Raw genomic sequence first — 20595 nt, 5'->3', positions numbered from 1 at the left:
TTAGAAAACAATGTTAATTGATTTTTAATTTTCAAGAAGATAAAGATATGTAGAGTTCAAGTTCAATTAATGGACAAAAACTGAAGATGTTCTAAGATTATTTCTTTTGCTTATTTTTAAATATTAGAAAATACAGAGTTAAGAAATGAAGAACAAATGTGGGTTTTTTTTGGTTTTTTTTTTGTTTTTTCATCTCAGAAGTGCCACTTTTCCAAGGAGTACTGATTTCATTTTTAGGGTAGCTGCAGTAAAGAGACCTTAATAGAAAGAAACACATCTATGGAAAACTGTATCCAGGCATCCTCTGTATTTCAAAGCAAAATGGTATAGAATTAAAGAACAAAAAATTAAACCTCTTGCTTGCTCCACTGTTCTTATTTTGTGTGTCAATGGAAAGAGAATGACAGATGGAAGTATAAACTGTGTTTACTCCTATCGGGCCTTTGATATGCAAATGCTTGTTCTGAAAGAATGAGAAATTCACTGACCAGCAGACATCCCCTCAGAAGAGGAGCATCACAACCTGAGGGAGAAGACAGAGATAAACACTCCTTGGCAAATGCATTATAAGCACTGACTATGGCAAGCTCTGCCACAACAGTCTCCCAGGGGAATTATTATGTTTTGAAATATAATGTCCTGACAATATTTAAATATAAAGAGTAAAATATCTCAAGGATGATGCTAATAAATAAAATACATTCACTCATTTGTCCCTATTTTTAAATCTCACAAATATGCCTGCTGTAATTTTGCAGGGAAGCCAAAACTGTTTTCAAATACACTTACAACCTGTTTTCCACATATAAAAAACCAGTTTTGTCCCCTTTCCACCCTGCTACAGCACAGTCTGGATGCAGAATGAGTGCTCCAAAAAGGTCAGAGTACAGCAGTATAGTAACATTTCAGACCAAATAAAAACTAGTTTAAGATAGGTAGCAAGGGTTAAACAGTAATATTTTTAAGTTGATGATTTTAACAGGATATTAAGCAAGATCACTAAGATGGTAAAGCTCAAAACAACACCACTGACCTCCCGTATACTCAATATATGCAAACTGCACAGTCTACTGATTTTAAAATATTTTTAAGGATTCACTGCATTTTCCCACTGTCACTAGCACAGAAGCCTAATGAAGAAAAATACTTGAAGGCTTCTTTCAAGTTATCCCCTTTTCAAGGTACCTGCCACAGCTAATTGCTCACAGTAGAATTGAGATCATGCAACTCTCTCAGGCACAAGTCCTTTTTGAGAAAGACAGTATAATTATTGCAGTAGCTTTAACATGGACTTTTCTCAGGAATGACAGCCATTGTAACCATTTGATTGTTCCTCAGAATGCCCATGGTTTGTACCTCTCCTGAAGTTCTCTTGATAAACAAAACAACCCCCAACAATCAAATAAACCCCCCAAAAGCCAACAAGAAAGCACAATCTCTGTCCCTTCAGAAAGGGAAAACAAAGTAGCTGCAGAAAGACCCAGGAGAATCTATGTGGAAAAGTAAAAGTGCTGATGCTCTCAAAGTTAAAGCAAAAAAATAAACACTACTTGAGTATCTTTCCTATTGCTACCGCTCACTTCTACATTAACAGAAGAGTTTCATTGTGCCCTTGTCCTTGATTTTCAGGTTAAATTGCTGCTGCTATTGACACTTAGGGATAACGTGTAGGCATAAAGAGCCAATCAAATACCAATTGCTTAAATTGTTTCCCTAGTAGTTACACTGTGGACTTTTTTGGATGCAGGGAACTGTAAAAACTACCGAAGACAGATTTAGTCAAAAATCAATAGGTTGTTTTATAGCCACTGAGCCTTCAGTTCTTTCAGGTTTACCTAATTTATTCCTGAAGTGTAGCAAAGTCCATAAATCAGAAGCAAAGATAAGTTTTACACATTTCTCTTGAAGGAAAATCTTTCATTATACAATTCCTTTTCTAACTAACTGTAAGTATTACTGCCCAGTAGATTCCACCATTGCTTGTTACCTCTTAAAAATTATATTATTTTCATTGCTAAGAAGACTGGATGCTACTTCAGGGAAAAAAATAAACCAAAACCAACCAACCACAACTCACAAACAAGAATAGCAAGAAAAACCCTTTGAAAATTTGAGAATATTGAAATGAGAACTTTCACATTGTGGATAAAATACTTCGTTCCAATCACAAAATTGTAGCTTTCACAAGACACAGTGCAGTAGTTCCTAGAGATATGCAAAAAAAGTCAGTACTTCATTTAGGAGTCCTTGCTTGGACACTACAGCACCAGTAAAAAGAGTTGAAAAGACAAGAAAATGTTTAAAAAGTAAAGTATGTAGACAATGTAAGAGGACTTAGGCACTGGTACAAGATTGGTAAGATATCAAACAGTATTTCATCTGTGGGTCTTTTTCTCTTACAATACTGCCACATGGAAATTAATTCTAATTCAAGGCTCGTGGGATAAGAGCAATCTCAAGGCTGCCTTTTAAGATGATTAGGTTAGTTTGGGATCATTAGACTCAGCAATGTATTTCATGAAATCATATCATTTTATCCATGGACAGCTTGCTCACATTTTTACTTTACAGTTTAAAAAAAAGATTACTTCTCTCCACAGGCTATGGTGAATAGCATGACCAGTATTTTTAAAACAACAAAATATGTCCACAGAGAGCAATCTGAAAATTACTTGCAGATTTTTACATTTATATTGTCATTACTTCTACTGCAAAAGCTACCTTGAGCATGAGTGGGTTGCTGGAAAATTTTTTCTCATTTAGTTGGGCCACTTCCTCCCTTAGAGGAGGAACTCAGTCTAAGAAAGGTTTCTCTACTCAGAGGAGTTTGTATTATGGCATTTTTAGATTTAAATACATCACAAAGTTATTTCTAAGTTTAAAAATGCCACAATAATCTGTCTGTATGTGGTAGATCCATAGCATAAAACAGCCTGAACTCCTAGTGTAGATTTTCCTGGCAACTTTGCTTCATATATTGCACACTTATACTTAAAAACAAACCAACAAACAAAACCCTAAAACAAAGCATCCAACAAACTCTAGGAAGTGCTGTATAAGTATTAAATCACAATAGCAGAGGATTATGGAGCTATAAATTTGATTACTAGATTTTTTTCCTGATGTATTAACAATTACTTAGCCAAGCACTGACTTTTTTCTGATTTCCATGACCTTAACAGAAATGAGTCACTATTTTCCTTTGGAAACTATAGACCTTTCACTCACTATCCTCAGACTGCACCATCACCCTATCTTCAAATCAATTTGAGAAGTCTCACCAGGATCAGAACCCAGAGCTGCAAATTATTAAATGGCTTGATATTGAAAATTCTGAGCTTAATGTGTAGTGTTTCCATGAGCACAAATCGGGATTTATCACTGGAAGTTCTAAACAACCCCTTAAAAGTCTACAGAACAGAAGAAGTATATTTACAGAAGAAGAAGTATATTTCAATAATTATCTGCAAGTCTACCTCATGTCTAACTTGAGAGAAATGCATGATTTTTTTCATAAGGCCCTGTACCACCTCACTCCTGCTGACAGATTAATCCTGATTAATAATGATTTCTTGCCTCTTCTTGCACTTAAATTGGTGATGCCAGCTGACCAGACAGGATTACAAAATTTGGTGGTGGCTATGAACAGGTTAAGACACAACAGTTAATAAACAGTTAAACATCAGTTGCATAGAAAAGAAGGGTAAAAATTACCTTTTTTCCCCCAGCTAATCTGAGCCACTGATCAAAGGGAAAACCTAAGGAAGTTCAGCAGGAGGAGCACAGCCAGCCCTCACAGACTGACAAGGAGCCATTCAGAGACATCCACCAGTGCAAAGTGAAAAATCTCTGTAATGGGATTTTGTCAACGTGGTGACCATTTCCTCTAGGATATTGACAATATATCATCCTCTTCTGCTATAATTGTTTAGCTGTTTTTCAGTTAAACGTTGTAGATTATGTGGCAACTTTTCACTAAATATTTGGATTTTCATCAATTTTTAAGAAGCTTCAAACACGAAATTTCATTTCAAACTTTTAGTTACCAGTTCCAGTTAAAAAAAACAATGTAGCCCACACAATCCAAAACAAGTAAGTGAAATACTTAAAGAAACAAAACCACAAAAACTGAAACAAACATGAATGCCTCAAACCCCAAATACTAATCCCTTGTGATTAGAATCCGATTTTCTGACAAAATTTAAACATTTTGTGTGATTGCAGCAAGAAAAAAAAAATCCAACATACCCAAAAGCTATCTAAAATGGAGTTTTGAATTTTCTATACTGCAGTAAGAACTTAAAACTTTTTTTCACTATCAGTTTACTTAATGTTTTGTAAGGAAAGAACATAGAAGGAAAAAAAATTCTGATCAGTCTAAATTGTCCTCCAGAACTTTCTTCTGAAGAGAATTCAGGTCTTTCTTAAGAACTGAAAAGGACTTTTTGCAAAATGAAATTTCTTTATAGAACTTCTCTTACTAGCATGATTTAGCATGATCTGCTAATTGCAGTAACTGGGTATATAATACTAAACTTAGATAAATAGGCAAAATAGTAATAATTTCTAGTTTACATAAAGAAATATACACTGAAGTAATTAAACCCATTAATAATTTACTGCATGTCAAAGAATCCCTATTCAGATCTTGAAAAGAAAAATGTACATTTCCTCATAATCTGGGATTTGCCTTTCCTGGTACCCTAAATGTTACAAACCAAGCCTGTCTCCAGGCATTCCCCTTGGACTCTCCCCAGAGCTTTACCATCTCCTTTTTACCTTCTTTTATTTTTTCTGTTAAATGTCTTGGAAAATTTGTTCTGCCTTAAAAAATAATACTTTTACATTCCAGTTTTTCACCTCCCAATAATTCTACACTTAAGTTCTTGCTATCCTTATGAAGGCATCCTGAACATACACTTGTGTAATTATTAAATTACATTAAAAAACAGTGGTTTCTCAAATATTGATTAAAAATAATTGCAAGAAAAATTTTAACAGGTAAATATGATGAGGAATATTACCACAAGCATGACCTATTAATATTCACCCAGTGAAACATGTACTTCAGGACACAGGAATACTCTTTAAATTTGGGAAGGGTTGTTGCCTGCCTGTACTCTCCCTCCTCCCCCAGCTTCTTTCTGAACTACCATTACACACAGATACTGGTATGTAAAATTCTGCACATATTGAAATGACTCTTTAATATGATTCTTCAGTTCTTCCATCTTGACTGCTCAGTTTCTCCTTGAAGATTGGTTTACAGTAAAATTGAAATCTACATTTTGATTCTGCATAAAAGATAGCCTGCTATTAAATTCACTGTTCCACAGGGACTTTATTAGGGCTGCTACTGAACTGTGCATCATTTTAATTAGAATTAACACTTTCATCTTGTTTATGAATATATGTAAGATAAGCTTTGCAATATTTAACATCTGGGAATAGAGTCAAGCTGTCACAGCAAAATTAAGATATTTCACATCCATAACTATTATTATATAATAGCCAGATACCAAATAGCTAAACATTCATTGTTAGCATTTGGAGTACAATCTCTCTATGCATACATTTCCATGTCCTTTGGGAATTTATTCAAGCTTTGATCAGTATCCCTTTGAAGCAACTTTTCTTTAGAGAGAGACATTTCAAGTGCTGTCCTTGACTGTGTTAGATGTTTCCCTGGTAGGTACGAGACCTCTTTTACATAATTTATTCTGCTGTTAACATACACATCCCTAGATACACAGCTAGAACAGCACAGGCTCACTGCAGCAGGTTGGCTCCCAAGGATCACCTTCCCAGGTTGGGATATTTACTTTGCAGAATAGAAGGTTTCATAGAAATGCCTGCTCAATAGGCCATCATCTCCAGGTCAGCAACCTCAGTAAACTCAAGGTTTTCCCCAGCAGAATATTCTCCTGGGATCTGATGGGACTCCTAAAAGTAAAATTAAGGAAGGTGGAGGCTAATCCAAACAAAAAAATCCCACAAAACCCTTTAAGAGAGAACTTCCAGCACATCTACTAAAACACTATGGGACTGTGAGACATGTCAAACAGTAAATCTTTGTTAATTTAGATCTAGAATGTCTTTCTCAGAATTTGGCATCCAAAACTAAGGTAGCTGACATTTTGGAGTTCCAGGTACTGATCCTCTCCTCCTGCCAAGAGCCCTGCAAGAGTCTTCCAACAGCAGTGCAGCTCAAAAGCCAATCCATCTTCACGACTTCTCTTGAAGCTACTGAGCATTGAAAAATCTCCAAGTTGTGCCTCCACTTTCACAGGAGTTTTTCTTCATTTCCCTTTTATCTTATACAAAGGTGTCAGCTATAAACTTTGTCATTAACAGTACTATCTTTGCCATCCAACTTTTAGTTTTTTCCCATTTAGCAAAAACTTAAGCTTGTAAGTAGCCTGCAAACTGCTTTGCCCAAAAAGGCCTCACAGAAGGCATATTTTGGTTGGTGCAGTTTCTGAGAACATTTTGAATACCACTGCCCTTAAAATCTAAGTTAGTCTGTGACACAGAATGACCTTATAGTCTACGTAAGTGTCTCTAAGACAAGTGATACTAAATTTTTTAATATTATTCTCCACTATAAGGTTTAGAAAGAAAAGGCAGAGAGTGTTGGCTAAAGGGAATCTTGTCTCATTTGCATTATTACTGAGATTTGCAAAAAGCAAATATAGTTCAAGTTTTTAAACACCCACACAAATTCTTTTGTATTCAAGACAAACATCCTCAGAAATCCCTCCGTGCATTCACTCCTGCTTGTGATTCCTCGGCCACAGAGAAAACCTCTTATTGATCACTTTTGAAATTATATTTCTCAGCACAAATGCTTTAATAATTGACTGAATGAAATTATGCTAAACCTCTACAGGAACAGTTTCATTACAGAACATGCTTTATGGTTTATTTGTGAATGTGTTACTGATTAATAACCTGTTTCGAAGGAAGTACTGCTGATTATCTTCAGATTTTGGATCTCTACTTTATGGGTTCTCAAAGGGGACATAACCTATATTGAGATAATAATGATATTCTAAAATGTTTCAGTTATTTCAAAGCACAAACTTAAGTGCTTTTGCTCTGAAGCCTAAGGAAAAAATCTTCAAAACGAAAAATCTAATTCCTAGATTTTGAGATTTTCTGGGCCATTATATTACATATAATTACATAATTAGAATTACATATATTCTACAAATTGAGTCAGATTTCTTATCAGGATTTAAAAAATCCACAATCTACTGTAGTGTAAAAACTTTGGAAACTTTCACTGAGCAACATGACTAAAAAGTTTTCTCTTGGCTTATATCTATTTTCTGGGCTCAAATAGGAATAACAGCAATTCTAGAAACTGCATTTCCAAAGACAAATATATCAAGCCCTTATTATTGTGCCAAAACTGCTATTCTCCTATAAGAAATGGCCATGGAAATCCTTAAAACACAATTGTACTGTGCACACAGTTGTGTTCTTTTGTAAATTTGTTGCCAGGGCTTGTCACAGCTTCCTCACAAAGGATATCTCTGTCACGACTTTTAACAATTTCCAAGAGTAACACAAGGCATTTTGTATTCCACAAGTGTTATCAGGGATTTGTAAGTGAAGCATTATGGTTTTACTCTCCTCCATTTTGGTCACACTAGATGTCCTCCAAACTCAAATGTACATTTCCAACACACTGAGGAAACCCACTGCTAGTGATATACTGAGCTGTAAAAAAAACCCCCACCGCACTTCTCTTCCAGGTGCAGGAAAACCTCCTCAGCTGCAGGAAGATGCAAGCAACCAGTGCTGAAATTTCACATTCAGTAAATAGAGCAGGCCAAGGGTTTCACTCAAACAAAACTCACCCGCATTCAATACATTTAATTGTTGAAACAGTGAAGGTTGATCATGGGTAAAGTGCAATGAACATCTTCCAAGGCAAATTAAGGTGAAATGTTAGAGCTGAAGCTTTAGCTACTGACTCCCAGATGAAGAAAAAAAAAACAAAAACAAAAACATGGCAAGCAAGGGAAAGTTGCATAAGTTGCATTACCTAAAAAATAGAGGCCACAGATTCTGATAGTGTCTCTAGGATGTGACATGCAGTTTGAGGACAAATCCTATGACAGTGAGGGACACAGGACAACAGCAGAGTCCGTGCATTCCTTCTTCCCCTCCTGACACACTACAGCATCCCAGCTGTCAGTCTTCTTGCTTTTTGGCAACACAGGAGAAACTTCAAGGTAAAAAATAGCCAACAGTCTTACAATGTACTTATACAGTTGAACAGATGTTCAGATACACTTGTATTTATACTTTCTGTAAAAGCTAAACAGCTTGTTCCCATTAGTACCACAATTTTTCCATGTGGCCATCACTGCACCACACTTCTTTCAGCAGAGCAAGAGCAAATAACTAATTTACTGTGGGCTCCTGCTAATGTCAAATCATGCAGCTCTGTTACCAAGTCACACACAACAAGAGCAAAATCAATCCCTGCAGTCCCTTGGACAATTTTTGTCTACTGTTTATCAAGGATAGCTGGTAGGATCAATATCCAGCAATATTCACTAATGCAAAACCTGAGGCAAGACACACTTGAGTTATCAGCAAGTTTTTGTTGCTGAAATTTCATGTCTGTGTGTACAAACAGAAAATATTGAAGTTTTTTAGTTTGAACCTCGCTATCTAACCTCAGCTGGCTTCCTTGTTCTGCTATCAAGGCAGGTTTCTATTCAATGCACATTTCAGTATCAGAGTGAAAAACAGCAATTTCCCACATTAATTCAGTTTGCAAATAAGTTTTCTATCCATGCATAATTTATTTAGGTGCAGTTACAAACTAAAGGCTTTGACTTGAATTTTTACAGTGACATATTGTGGAAGCCAGGTTACAGTAACTAATGTAAGGTTCTTTATTTGCTCAAAATAAAGCAGTATGACATCACAAGCATGAGAAAACTTTTGTGCATTTATTATCACTGGAGTTTCCTTTCTATGTAAAATCAAGTGTAAAGGGTGTTTTTTGTCCTTTAAATCCTTACTTCTGAAGCAGCATCCCTTTCCAGCTGTTTTATCAGACTTTTTGTGTTGCAATTTATCCAGCTGAACAATCTTTAGATGGCTGTAGATTAAGTAAAAAAGGGTTGGTTGTGAGCTGCAACGTGAATTTATAGAGCATTGAGATTTTTCTGGCTGTTAACTCATGCAGTCATTGAAGACAGGTGCCCTCAGGTACTTATTTAATTCCTACAACTTTGTTACACACACAAAAAAAAAAAAAACCAAACAAAAAAACCCCAAAAAACCTAAAACTAGAAAGAACCCCCCCTTCAAAACTCAAAATCGGTAACTAACTTAAATATCCCCATTTTTAAGGCACTGAAAAGATGATGCAAAAATGCTACAATTGAAATGTCCAAGCAAATGAAAACACAACAAACTGACTCAAAACCAGAAGCAGCCATCAAAACAACCTAAAAGTGTTGAAAAAAGGTGAAATTACTGAATCCAGCCAAGTCAGACCCCTCTAGATTAGTACAGCTCACTAAAAATTTATCCTTTCGACAGTAAGTAATATCCCATCCATACCAGAGCTCACCAAAAATTTATCCTTTCGACAGTAAGCAATATCCCAGCCATACCACAGCTCACCATCCCTCATTTACCTCCTATTTCAGCCAGGCAACAATGTTATTTTTAATTCACACTAATTGCAAGCCTTAAGGACAAAATGGCTTTCGTCATGCAAGTGGAAAAAGTACAAATGAGAGATACAGCCTGAAATAGCTTGGCACATGACCTGCCATTTAGAAATTAAAACCAGGATATGGGAACTTAAAATGCTGCCAGTAGCATCTGCAATGTCCCCTCAGAACAGAAAGTAATTAAAATTTTTGTCTACTGTAAATACTCTTTTTTTCTAATATATACAGGCCTTGATTTCAGAATTTTTCCGTATGCTAGCAGCTATATGTGGCTAAATACATTCAGAAGCTTTGAACAGTCATTATCAATTACTTTTCCATACTCTAACCTACACATTTGCAATTATCCACAACTTCTATTTTTTTTTCCTGTCCTTTTTCTCGCATTGGACTAAAACCAACTATTTAGCAGTTCCACCTAAGAAGTGAATCTGGAATTGACAAATCACAATGCAACTTTATCCATATTCAGAACTACAAGTTAAAATTTTGTTGAGTGTTCACAGATGTGTAGCCTTAGACAGGCTAAAGAGGAGGTTTTTCAGTGAAAAATATGCCACAAATAGTCACAAAGGTTTCAAATACTACCATTGAAATGGTGAAATCTAAAGCTCTGCAGACTCACAAGTTATATAAAATAAACCATCATTGCCTAAGCACAGGAAAGAAGTGTGGAATCCTTTCAGAGAAGTCACAGTTAAACATGTGTTATAAATTTCATTAAATATATGGCTGTTTACTTGAAAAAAAATGCAATTTTTTAAAATTGATCTGATAAGTCACAGATACTTTTGAAAAACACAATCAATTAAAAGACAACTATTTAAATTATCTCTGTGAGATATCAAAGCAGACGGGATTGTGATTGCCCCATTCCATCACTGAGACAAAAGTCTGTGGATCCTCTGAGTTCCCCACTCATTCAGGTTCTTTGACAAACTCCTGTCTCTGGTTGACAGGAAAGAGGAATTTGGAATTTTACACCCTGTATCTTAGGGATCTACTCCAGCACTTGTGGAACAGCCCCAGCACTGCTGCAGGAAGGACTGTGGTGGAAAGGTTTTCCCTTAAAAAGATAATTTGTAGCCATTGAAAATTTTATATTTAATCTCATATAGTCCTTTTTCTTTAGCCAAAAACCTTTCTATAGTTTTCCTTTAAAGCTGCTTCCTTCAGTGCCTGGTAAAGATTCGATCTCATGAGCAAATAAACACACAGAAGAAAACCCAAAAAGAACCTTACACAGTGCTGTATCTCTAACTTGCAGTTCCAAAATAGTTTATTCCCCCCTCTTATTCCCCCCTCTTCCTATTTTGATGCCAGCACACAGGTAACTAAAGCATGACTGTAACATGAACTTCTTGGTTTCCCAGAAACAAAACCACACTACAGATATATATATGAGGAGAAGATTAATTAATAATTGAAAAATGAGAGTAGTTTCCAGTTGGATCAGATGGAAGGACTAAAGAACACAAAGATCAGCTGACAAAGCAGAAATCCTAACACTGAAACATTACCACAAATTCAAGTGATGAATAATGGAAAGAATTGTTTGTTCAATTAAAAACTCCACGTGTTCAGGCATTAGTATCCCAAAGAAGTGTTGTTCACTCAACTCAAGGTCAGAGAATTTGAATTTTACATTTTCACTTCTAATTCTTTTTGTCTCAATTAAAATAAACCAGATGAGTCTGTCAGTGCCTGTTGTTTTACATTTTTAACACTTAGCATTGCTTCAGCAATACCAAATATATCCCGCTTTGGAAGTGGTGGCTTCCTAAGAATATTCCTCAAGAAGAATCAACTTTTTATGGCTGGCAAAATACACTTTTGCACTGTGTTTGGTTGGTTAAGACTAAAGTAAAATCTGAAATTACCATAATAATTAGTATTTGCTATATATAATTGAATTTTTCTTTGCAATTAATCCCTAACCTTAAATAATTCAGATAATTTTTGGTAAATCATTAAAAAGTCAAACTTCAGTTAACAGTCATCCAATTATTTCTATATCATGCCTTAACAGAATTGAACCATTATGATTAAGTTTATAAAAGGTTCCTTGTCATGATTGTTTGCTCCTATGTGAAAAACCCCCACCACAAAATCCTGATATGACCTGTATATATTATACATTCACTAAATTTAGCACAACTCATATCTTGGGCTGACATTCAGAAAACACAGAGTATTGAACATGCCACTTTTAATTGTTGATTACCAGAATCCTCTGCAGCATTTCCTCCTTCTAACCTGAAACTTTGTACTGGGGCTGGTGTCAATGAATTGGCAAAGGCAGCAACTCATATCAGAGCCATTTCTGATCTGCACTGCCAAATTACTAGTTCTAATTTATTTATTATGCCTAAAGATACAGAGAAATGTGAAGTTGCTATTTCAGGATTTTGAGGGGGAAATCTTGAAAAGTAGATTCAAATCAAAGACTGAAAGACTGTTTATGTAATAAACTTGGAGAAGATTGGTATATTCCAGATAGTCCAATTAAAAATGTACAGAACACACAAATACCTGGGAATCTCTTGCAGCCAATGCCACTTTTCCCCGCACTGACTTCAGAAAAGGAAGACAGTCCCAAATTACTGAAAAATTTCCTATTAATATGCCTCTGAACTAACTGGAGACATTTGGGTATACATTTAACAGGTACGGATATTTTCAATCCAATAGGGAATTCTTCTCAGATGCATTGGCTCTGAAATGATGCTTTTAGAAGAAAATGCAATGGATAGGGAATACTGAGAGATCCACAGAGAAATGCATAAATCTGACATATCTTGAAATAATTGAAATGCTGCCAGTTAGGAAAGCAGGTAAATGAGATTTGGGCAGCTGAAAATAACCTATGATTTTTAAAAGCAGCATTAAAACTGATCAAAGACTGGCTTTATTCCCATCCTTCCTGCTTTGCAAAATGATGAGCAATGACAATGACAGAATATCCTTCCTTATGCCACATAGTATTTTGTGAATAGAGAGTTTGTATCTCCTCAAATATTAAAACAAAAATCTATTCTTTAAATTCTGTGACAGATAAGCCATATTTGCCATGAAGTGCTTATTCCCCACTGAGCCACAGGTTAGGGTATAAAAAGTTCGACACCATGTGTAAGTAGGAAAACATATTCAAGTATCAGCAAGTATTACCCACAACCCAATTACTTTTCAGAACACACTTCAAAATGCAAAATTATTATTCTGACTGTTTATTTCCATGCAGAAGAAAGAAATGGTTCTCTCCTGAGTATGTCACAGATTATGCTTGCACAAAGCACTGACAGAATGGTGCAAAGCACTTTCAAGACTCAGATTTGCAACTACTCCAGCAGAGGAATGGGAGGGGCAAAACTTTGGGCTGGGGTTTAGAAGAAGGACACAAAAAGATATGAAAATTTTATAAATATAGATCAGGTCTTATCAGGCTAAAATAGCATGGCTTCTGCTCTTCCCCCACCTAGTCCCCCTCTCTCTGCTTCCCTGAAAAGAAGCTCAATGTAAATTCAAAAAATGTTCTCCTCAGAGTTAGTAATGTTTAGGTATTTTTTTTTATTTAATAGGTATTTAAGAGTAAGCTCAGGATTTACTAACAAGCAACAGCTCTTTTAAATTCTGGATTTGTTTTTCATGTCTCAGCCAAGAAGCAAAGTCTCAAAATAGAACATTATGGCTGTTTGAAAGGTGTCTATCAACACACATCATGGTTCAGTTCACAACCTGCACAGTCACACTGATGAAATCCCATTGTACAAATGCATTCCCAGCTGTCCAAATATGCATCTCCACCATCAGTTCTGGCACAAATGTGGCCACCCTGAACAGGAGGAACCCTTCCACTTGTGGTTTACACACTGCAGAGTGGGAACTACTGGAATTAAATTGTGCTTTTTAGTTATAAAAGCATCTCATGCAGTTGGGCTTGCCTTGGGCATGATATTCACAAAGCCATGTAAGACAAATGTATTCTGAAAAACTGTCAGGAAAAAAAATAGCATAAAAATTCAGATTCACTGTAGAAGATAAATGGACAACATCAACTTATGAAAATTATTTCAAAATATCTGGAAGCTCTATTAGATTAGAATTTTCTAAAGTAGGGAAAATAGGTAAGAATACGCAAAAACTCGTGGCTTTGGGTACTCCATTTCACTTTGAAGGCCCTGTTCAGCAGATCAGATGGCAAATTGAATAAACCAGTGGAGTCAATGTACTGCAGAAAACATTTCTGGTAGACTTTGGCTGCTGCCTATATTGCTCATGTACAGATCTAGTGTATGACTCACTTGCATAATGGACAGGAATTCATTCAGCATTAAAGTTGCAGAGAAAATCCTTATCCCATTAAGACTGAAACCTTTTGACCTTATGTACAAAATTATGCTGGCTCCCAATAATGGCACTGTCAACATTGTATCATTGTGATGAGTGTATTTTTATAATTAATGCCAGCAAGATCAGACAACAAAGTGAATTTTGTTTTCTGATTACAGTGCATAGTGCTTTTAATGCTCTCTATTATCCAAAGTTGCTGTGCACCATCCAATCTGAGAAATTCTTGAGCAAAATAACAAAGTCATTTTTGTAAGGGATGGGTATGGACTCTCTCTCTCTCCCCCTTTTTGTACAAAACCAATGTTGAATCACGGCAGACAGCCTTAGCAGCCACTGAGATATCATTATTCACAACCATTACTACAGAAAAAAGCACCTTATTCTCAAGTCCTTTTGAAACTATTATGGACAGTGGAAGAGAATATGACAGTATATGACTTCTTAAAAATTAAAAAAAAAAAAAAAAAAAAAATCAATCAAACACTGTTTACTTACCATGACAGGAACCCTCCAGCTCTTCATATCCCACACTGCAGATGCATCGTCCCAGAGGCACCAGCCAATCCCCATCTGCCCCACAATACAATTTTGGAGTGTCCCGTTCCTCAGCGCTCTTCACACAGGAGCCCCGTACTTCCACCAACGAGGAAGAATCCACCCTTGGAATGGTGTCGGGAAACATGGCCAAATTACGGACCGTGAAAGGGCATTTCTTGTAATAGACACGGACTGACACCAAGGCAATGCATGCTCCAATGTCCTGGAAAGCAAGATAAAATCCCTTCTTGTTGATCGGCCCAACTTCACGAACTTCTGTGTTGAGCTTGAGGATGCGGTCGCCCAAGTCCATCTGGGTAAAGCTCTCATCAGCAGCTATGGTATCAATTTTGGTGTACTGGTTTGGCTTGAATTTTACTCCATGAGGCTCATCTGACTCCACATAGTAGAGATTGAACGTTTCCTTGCAGGTCCCCAACACCCAGGGAATGCTGTTGCAGTCCCTCAGGGTGAACTTCATCTCCACATAGATTTTCTGTGCGGCGTCACGAGAGACCCAGTTGGTTTGCAGCCAGTTGTTCTGGTTGGGTTCCATCACATTGCACACCTGGTAAGTGTGGATGGGACGGTTGTGTTCATCCATTTCAGTTATGGCATCCCACTGAAAAGAAAATAAAACTGTTTGAAAACCAGGAAAAATATGTATCATGCACATACACACACACAAATGCCCCATGTATATGCACCTGTGGCTGAATTATGAATACTTACTTCATGTTTAGTGAAAAGATGGTGGTTAAAAGATGAAAACTACAGAACACCACACAAGTTTGATTTCAGAAGCTCCATTAAAAATTTCTATTAATAAAAACCTTAAAACATGACTGGGGCCAAGCAAAGAAGGAAATACAGGCCATGTTTATATTTTTACATATATTTCCATATACTTTATATCAAAGGCTCACAAAATGCCTATTACATAATCTGCTACTCCAAAAGATTACCAACCTCCCAAAAATAGCTTCAATATAACTGAATCAACTTTCTACTGAGCAGTCAATATATCAATGTAGCACTAGATATATTTCTTTTATCAAAACACAGAACTGTTTATAGTTTTGTATCCAAAAATATTGTATCCCACCAGAAGTTTTAGCTTAGCTTTTAGATGTACTGACCCATTGGGGTAGAAGCAGTAGGAAAAAAATTCAAAATAAGAACCAAAACCAACCAACATTAAGGTCACATTACAAGGAAGATATGCTGGATGCTTCAGAGAGGTCTCAAAAAGAAAAAAAGAATTAAAAATACCACCAAACAACTCCAGCACACCAAACAGAATTAAAAAGTAGTCAGCTGTTTTAAAAAAAAAATGTTTTTAAAATATAGAAGAGCTTTCCAAACTGGCATAGGCCAGCTTAATTTAAAAACCTCAATATTATTTTTCTTCCTTAAAATTATTAAAGAAGAAAAAATATCCAAAATATCCTCCTCTTACCACGGGATTCTCCTCAGAAATACTTATATTTTCACTCTGAATCAATATCTTAATTTGAACTTAGAAATTAAAGCTCTAAAATTAGCTGTTAGAAATTAAAGCTCTAAAGTTAGCTGTTAACCATGCAGTTAATAGTATAAATTTATTACTTCTGTAGGAAAGTAAAGGCTCAGCACTTCAATACATGGTTTCAAAGAATAAAACAAAATGGTTGATCAAACATGGACAGGGCTTTAGTCCATTCAAAGCATATCTCTCATACTATGAGCCTGTGCCTTTCCACTGTGCTCCCAGATAGCCTGCTGAGACCTCTTATTTAAGAGGAATTCACCTTTGGGCAAGAAAACTGTTTAAAATCTGCAAAATGTTTTAATAGAGCTACTAGAGCTACTACTAGAGCTACTAATCTAAACATCATACATACAAAATATTTGGAAAAAAGTTAGCATTGAACATCTCAACCTAGCTATTGCACTGGGCCATGCTGGGTGAGTATGGTTACAAATAGAGAATGTGCTCTTAGGTACCAGTCCTAGATACTGAGTGGAAACAAGATGACTTGCACCATTGCAACATGTCACTTTCAGTGACTGAAAAGTCTGACAGAACTCACTCTGTGGTAGTCACTGACATGGACACAGTCTCCCTGCATGAAAGCTTTTCATTTTACCTGAATTCTCAGTCAGGAAAGGCAGCAGTTGAATTCAGTGCAGTCAACAAAAAACCAATCAATTTATCAAACAGACACAGGTTTTCTTTTGGGTGTATTTCATATTATAGCTCTCATTTAATCAAATTTTAAGTTGTGCAAAACTTCAAAACCAAATGAACAGAAGCATCTCACTGGTGATGTCTGCACGGGAATGTGGTGGCTCTTTCAAAAATCCCTGACACTCACAAAAGCTGGCAGGAGCTGTCTGGCTTAGACAAGCTGACAGTTCAGACGACCTTCAAACTTTTCCCATCCCAATGTGCTGCTTTACCTTCAAAACCTTTTGATTACAGTCCTTTCAAATGAGGAAAACCTCCCCTAATGTTGATGGAAACAGCAGCAGCAGCATAAAACTAACTCTTACACCTGGAGTTGCAGGATTTATGGAAAAGACATGTTAAAAGCATTGTTTGGAGGAAAGACTTCAAAATTCTAGTTGAACAATAGAATAAACAACAGCATAGCTAAGAAAAGCTTACATTTTACATGCAGCATAAAGGAGGAGTATATCACTAAAATAGAACATAGAATTTGAAGATTGGTGGAGAGAAGATTTCAAGATTACTCATACATCCAAGTACAAAAGATGAGATTAGGTTACAAACCACACTGGGATTTTAGTTAGATAAAGACTCATACCTCTACAAACTACTTTACAAACTACTCTACAAACTATTTACAACCTCTCATTCTTAAACTTCACTAATCTCCAACAGCTCAACAAAGAACACTATTAAGAGCAAATCATGTAACTTGAAGCTATATAATACTGAAATCTATTTTCATGGATTCCAAATTTTCTAATTCTATTTTAAAACAAAACACTGGAAATTTAAGAAAAAACAGCAATAACCTTTTAGTAGTACACATCATGACTGAAAGCTGTTCCAATTAATGGGGTAGATATATCAAGCAGTTGAAAATACCTACTTCCTAATGAGCTGATATCGAGGTAAACTTCACATGTAGTGAAAGACACCTCTCCCACAACCTGTCACACTGATTGATGGATTAATATTGGGTTCTTAATCTCAGATAACAGTTATTGAGGCACTGAGCCCAGCAGTAGCTTGGTAACCTGGGATAGCAGTTCTAGAACCCTGCACACCTTCAAGATTCTTTATTGATATTTTACCTCATTTTCAGAAAAAAGAGGGGTCATTGGTTACTTAAGCACATGCCCTCACTCACCAGTTTATGGAAGAAACCATCTGCTCTAATTTTGCAGCATTTGTATTATAAGCAAGAAAGTTCCCCCCCCCGCCTTTTATCCTTATCATTTTACTCTAAGGATAATTCTCTGAAAATGAAGGATTCTGCACCTGCACATTCCTAACCAGTTTGAGTTCACTCCTGAAGGTTGTGGTAGATTTAACATTTGAGTATCAGGCACACAAGGGCACCCCTGGGTAAAATATCCTACACAAATCCCTTGTTGAGCAAAACACATGAGGATAAGCACTGGCTTTCCATGCAGAGAACCGAAGGAAGAAGTAGTGCTTCAAAATAACATGAGATAGGAAAACGGGGAGCAAAACCTGTTGACTTCAGCCATTCTGTGTTTTACCATCTGCTAAGAAAGACACAACCGTTAAGGCAAATCCTCAGTGGTGATAAGTTTTATTCTTACCTGGCAACAAGAGGAAGGTTTCTATTCTAAACTGAGGAACAAGTATATAAGGTTCATATTCAAAAGATCTGGTTTACTCTCTTGGCTTCAGCAAGTGAAGTAATTTCAGAAATTGAATTGCCAACTATTTCTTACACGCAAACATAGGCTGACATTTGAAAATTCAGTGAACCCGAACTGTAGAATGCAATTTTCTGATATATATATCCCTCATTGCCCACAAACATCCACTTGAGAGAGTTCAGGTCACAGTTAAAAAGTCCATCCTATCAAAGGGATGGACTGTGTTTGTTGTACAGAACTGTTACTACCCTGAGAAAGAGTCTGAAGACAGTTGCAAGTGTGTCCATGCAACTCATGTACCCAAGCAGCGTTTAAATACTGCGCTTTCTTTCTTACCTTACCACATTCAATGAGGACAAAAAGAGTGCATACAGTGTTTTCTCTAAATTGCTCCTTTTTTACCCCACTAAATGGTTTACTACTTATTTAGGTCATCCCAGATCTCAGCTGGGAGTCACCTAATGAAATCTATACATGTAGAACACTCTCAGCTGTTCACTACTGACAATCTTATAGATCCCATTTCCATGGAAACAAGCAGAACAGTAAAAATTAAGAGATTTTTAAAAGTTTTCTAAAATTCCCTTATACTAATCTCCAGTGAGATGATGTTCACAAAATGAGATCAGAAAGGCCCAAATGAGGGAACACCAGAGGAGCACTTGCAGTTGGCATGCAGCTGACATCTGACAATGCACATTTACACATCTCTGTAGTGACATTCAGGCAAAACCAGCTACACACTACATAACAGAACTGAAGAAAAAGGAACTTATCTCAAAGTAATGTGCTTAGGAAATGAACATTTTAAGGCACAGTTGCCATTTACAATGACATTGAAAACAAGCAAGACTAAAGAATATTTAAAAGAACTACAGAATTGCTCTAAGTTAAAGATATCAAGGTAATATTTTCACCTTTCCCATTAATTCATTTTTCTTTGCCTTCACTCTTCCCCAGATCTACAGTTCTGTATGAGAAAACAGGTGCTCAGATCCCCAAAGATGGGTGATAACACTGAACTCCCAAAATATGCCTATTTGAAAAAAGCAGAGAAAATTCCACAGCTATTTGTATATATCTTAGAAAGTGCAAGTCAATGTAGCTGGCAAAATAAAACAGCAACTGAACAACTTATGTTCTTACATTTAAAGTTGAGGTGGTTTAAAGTTGCTTAGGGAATGAATAGCAATATGTAGCACAATTTTATTAGCTCTGTAGAACTAAAATGACAATCACAATGCAGGATTAGAGGAAATTGTGACATCTGTTTTCTATACAGGCACAGAATATGAGAATAAGAGGGCAAAGCCCTCAAAATCTGTGGAAGTAAACATGATTAAAAAGAAATAACAATATCAGAATTGAATAAATAAAGAATAGGGCAATATAAACAAGAGAACATGGGAGAGAAAGTTGTTAATGTACTCAAAACAGAAATCCAGAAGTGAGTTGCTTTTCTGTTATCTACATGAAGCACTGAACAACTGAGAGATGAGCTGTTCCAGGTGATCCATCTCTGCTCTGAAAAATCTTCTGGTTCATATAAACGTTTTCTACAGGCAAGAAAGACCTGAATTTGGTGAGATTTGAGGGATGAACCCTGGAATTCACGAGAGACCAACTTCAGATACATGAAACAATTGACTCTCACTTGGGGATTAGCCAGCATAGGACTCTGGGATCAGCAGGCAAAGTAAGAGAGCACTGCTCCAGCTTTGGAGAGTGAATTGGGACTATTCCAGAATGAAAGGGCATCAGAGGTCTTGAACAAAGAACTTTGTGCATCTACTAGAAAAGATCAAGACGACAAGAAAAGTATTTGGATATCAAAATACCTACTCTGATGTAGGGCCCAGGCTAGTGGGACAATCCATTTATTTGACTGACCAGAACTTAGACAGGAGCATGATAATGCACCAATGAAAAAGTTATACATAGAATGATGTTCATACTGTCTGGGCAGGGCATAGAAAGTATAAAACAGAAGGCAGAGGAAATAATATCTAATTCCTTCCCTAACAGATCATGAAAAAGTACATTCAGAAAAGAGATCTACAGAAAAATGGGAGGAAAACCCAAAAGAATTCACACACACATGCATACACATGAAGGTTGTTAATTATAAACTGAAATA

At 36.3% G+C, this 20595-nt stretch overlaps 1 protein-coding gene and 1 long non-coding RNA gene across 7 annotated transcripts in view; one reads left to right on the top strand and one right to left on the bottom strand.

The window, feature by feature from the left end:
- LOC137468640 (uncharacterized) overlaps positions 1–20595 on the top strand; it is a 590084-nt gene that overhangs the window by 275375 nt on the left and 294114 nt on the right. The window lies entirely within an intron of this gene.
- EPHA6 (EPH receptor A6) overlaps positions 1–20595 on the bottom strand; it is a 367788-nt gene that overhangs the window by 265939 nt on the left and 81254 nt on the right. For all 6 annotated transcript variants that reach the window (XM_068180480.1, XM_068180478.1, XM_068180483.1 and 3 more), the window contains one exon: positions 14553–15216. In XM_068180480.1, coding sequence (XP_068036581.1) covers positions 14553–15216 — 664 coding nt within the window. The remainder of the gene's footprint in view (positions 1–14552; positions 15217–20595) is intronic.

This window comes from Anomalospiza imberbis, chromosome 2 (assembly GCF_031753505.1).
Source record: "Anomalospiza imberbis isolate Cuckoo-Finch-1a 21T00152 chromosome 2, ASM3175350v1, whole genome shotgun sequence".
Classification (NCBI taxonomy): domain Eukaryota; kingdom Metazoa; phylum Chordata; class Aves; order Passeriformes; family Viduidae; genus Anomalospiza; species Anomalospiza imberbis.
Note: the sequence above shows the minus strand (reverse complement) of the source record. Positions and strands in the feature narration are given on the sequence as shown.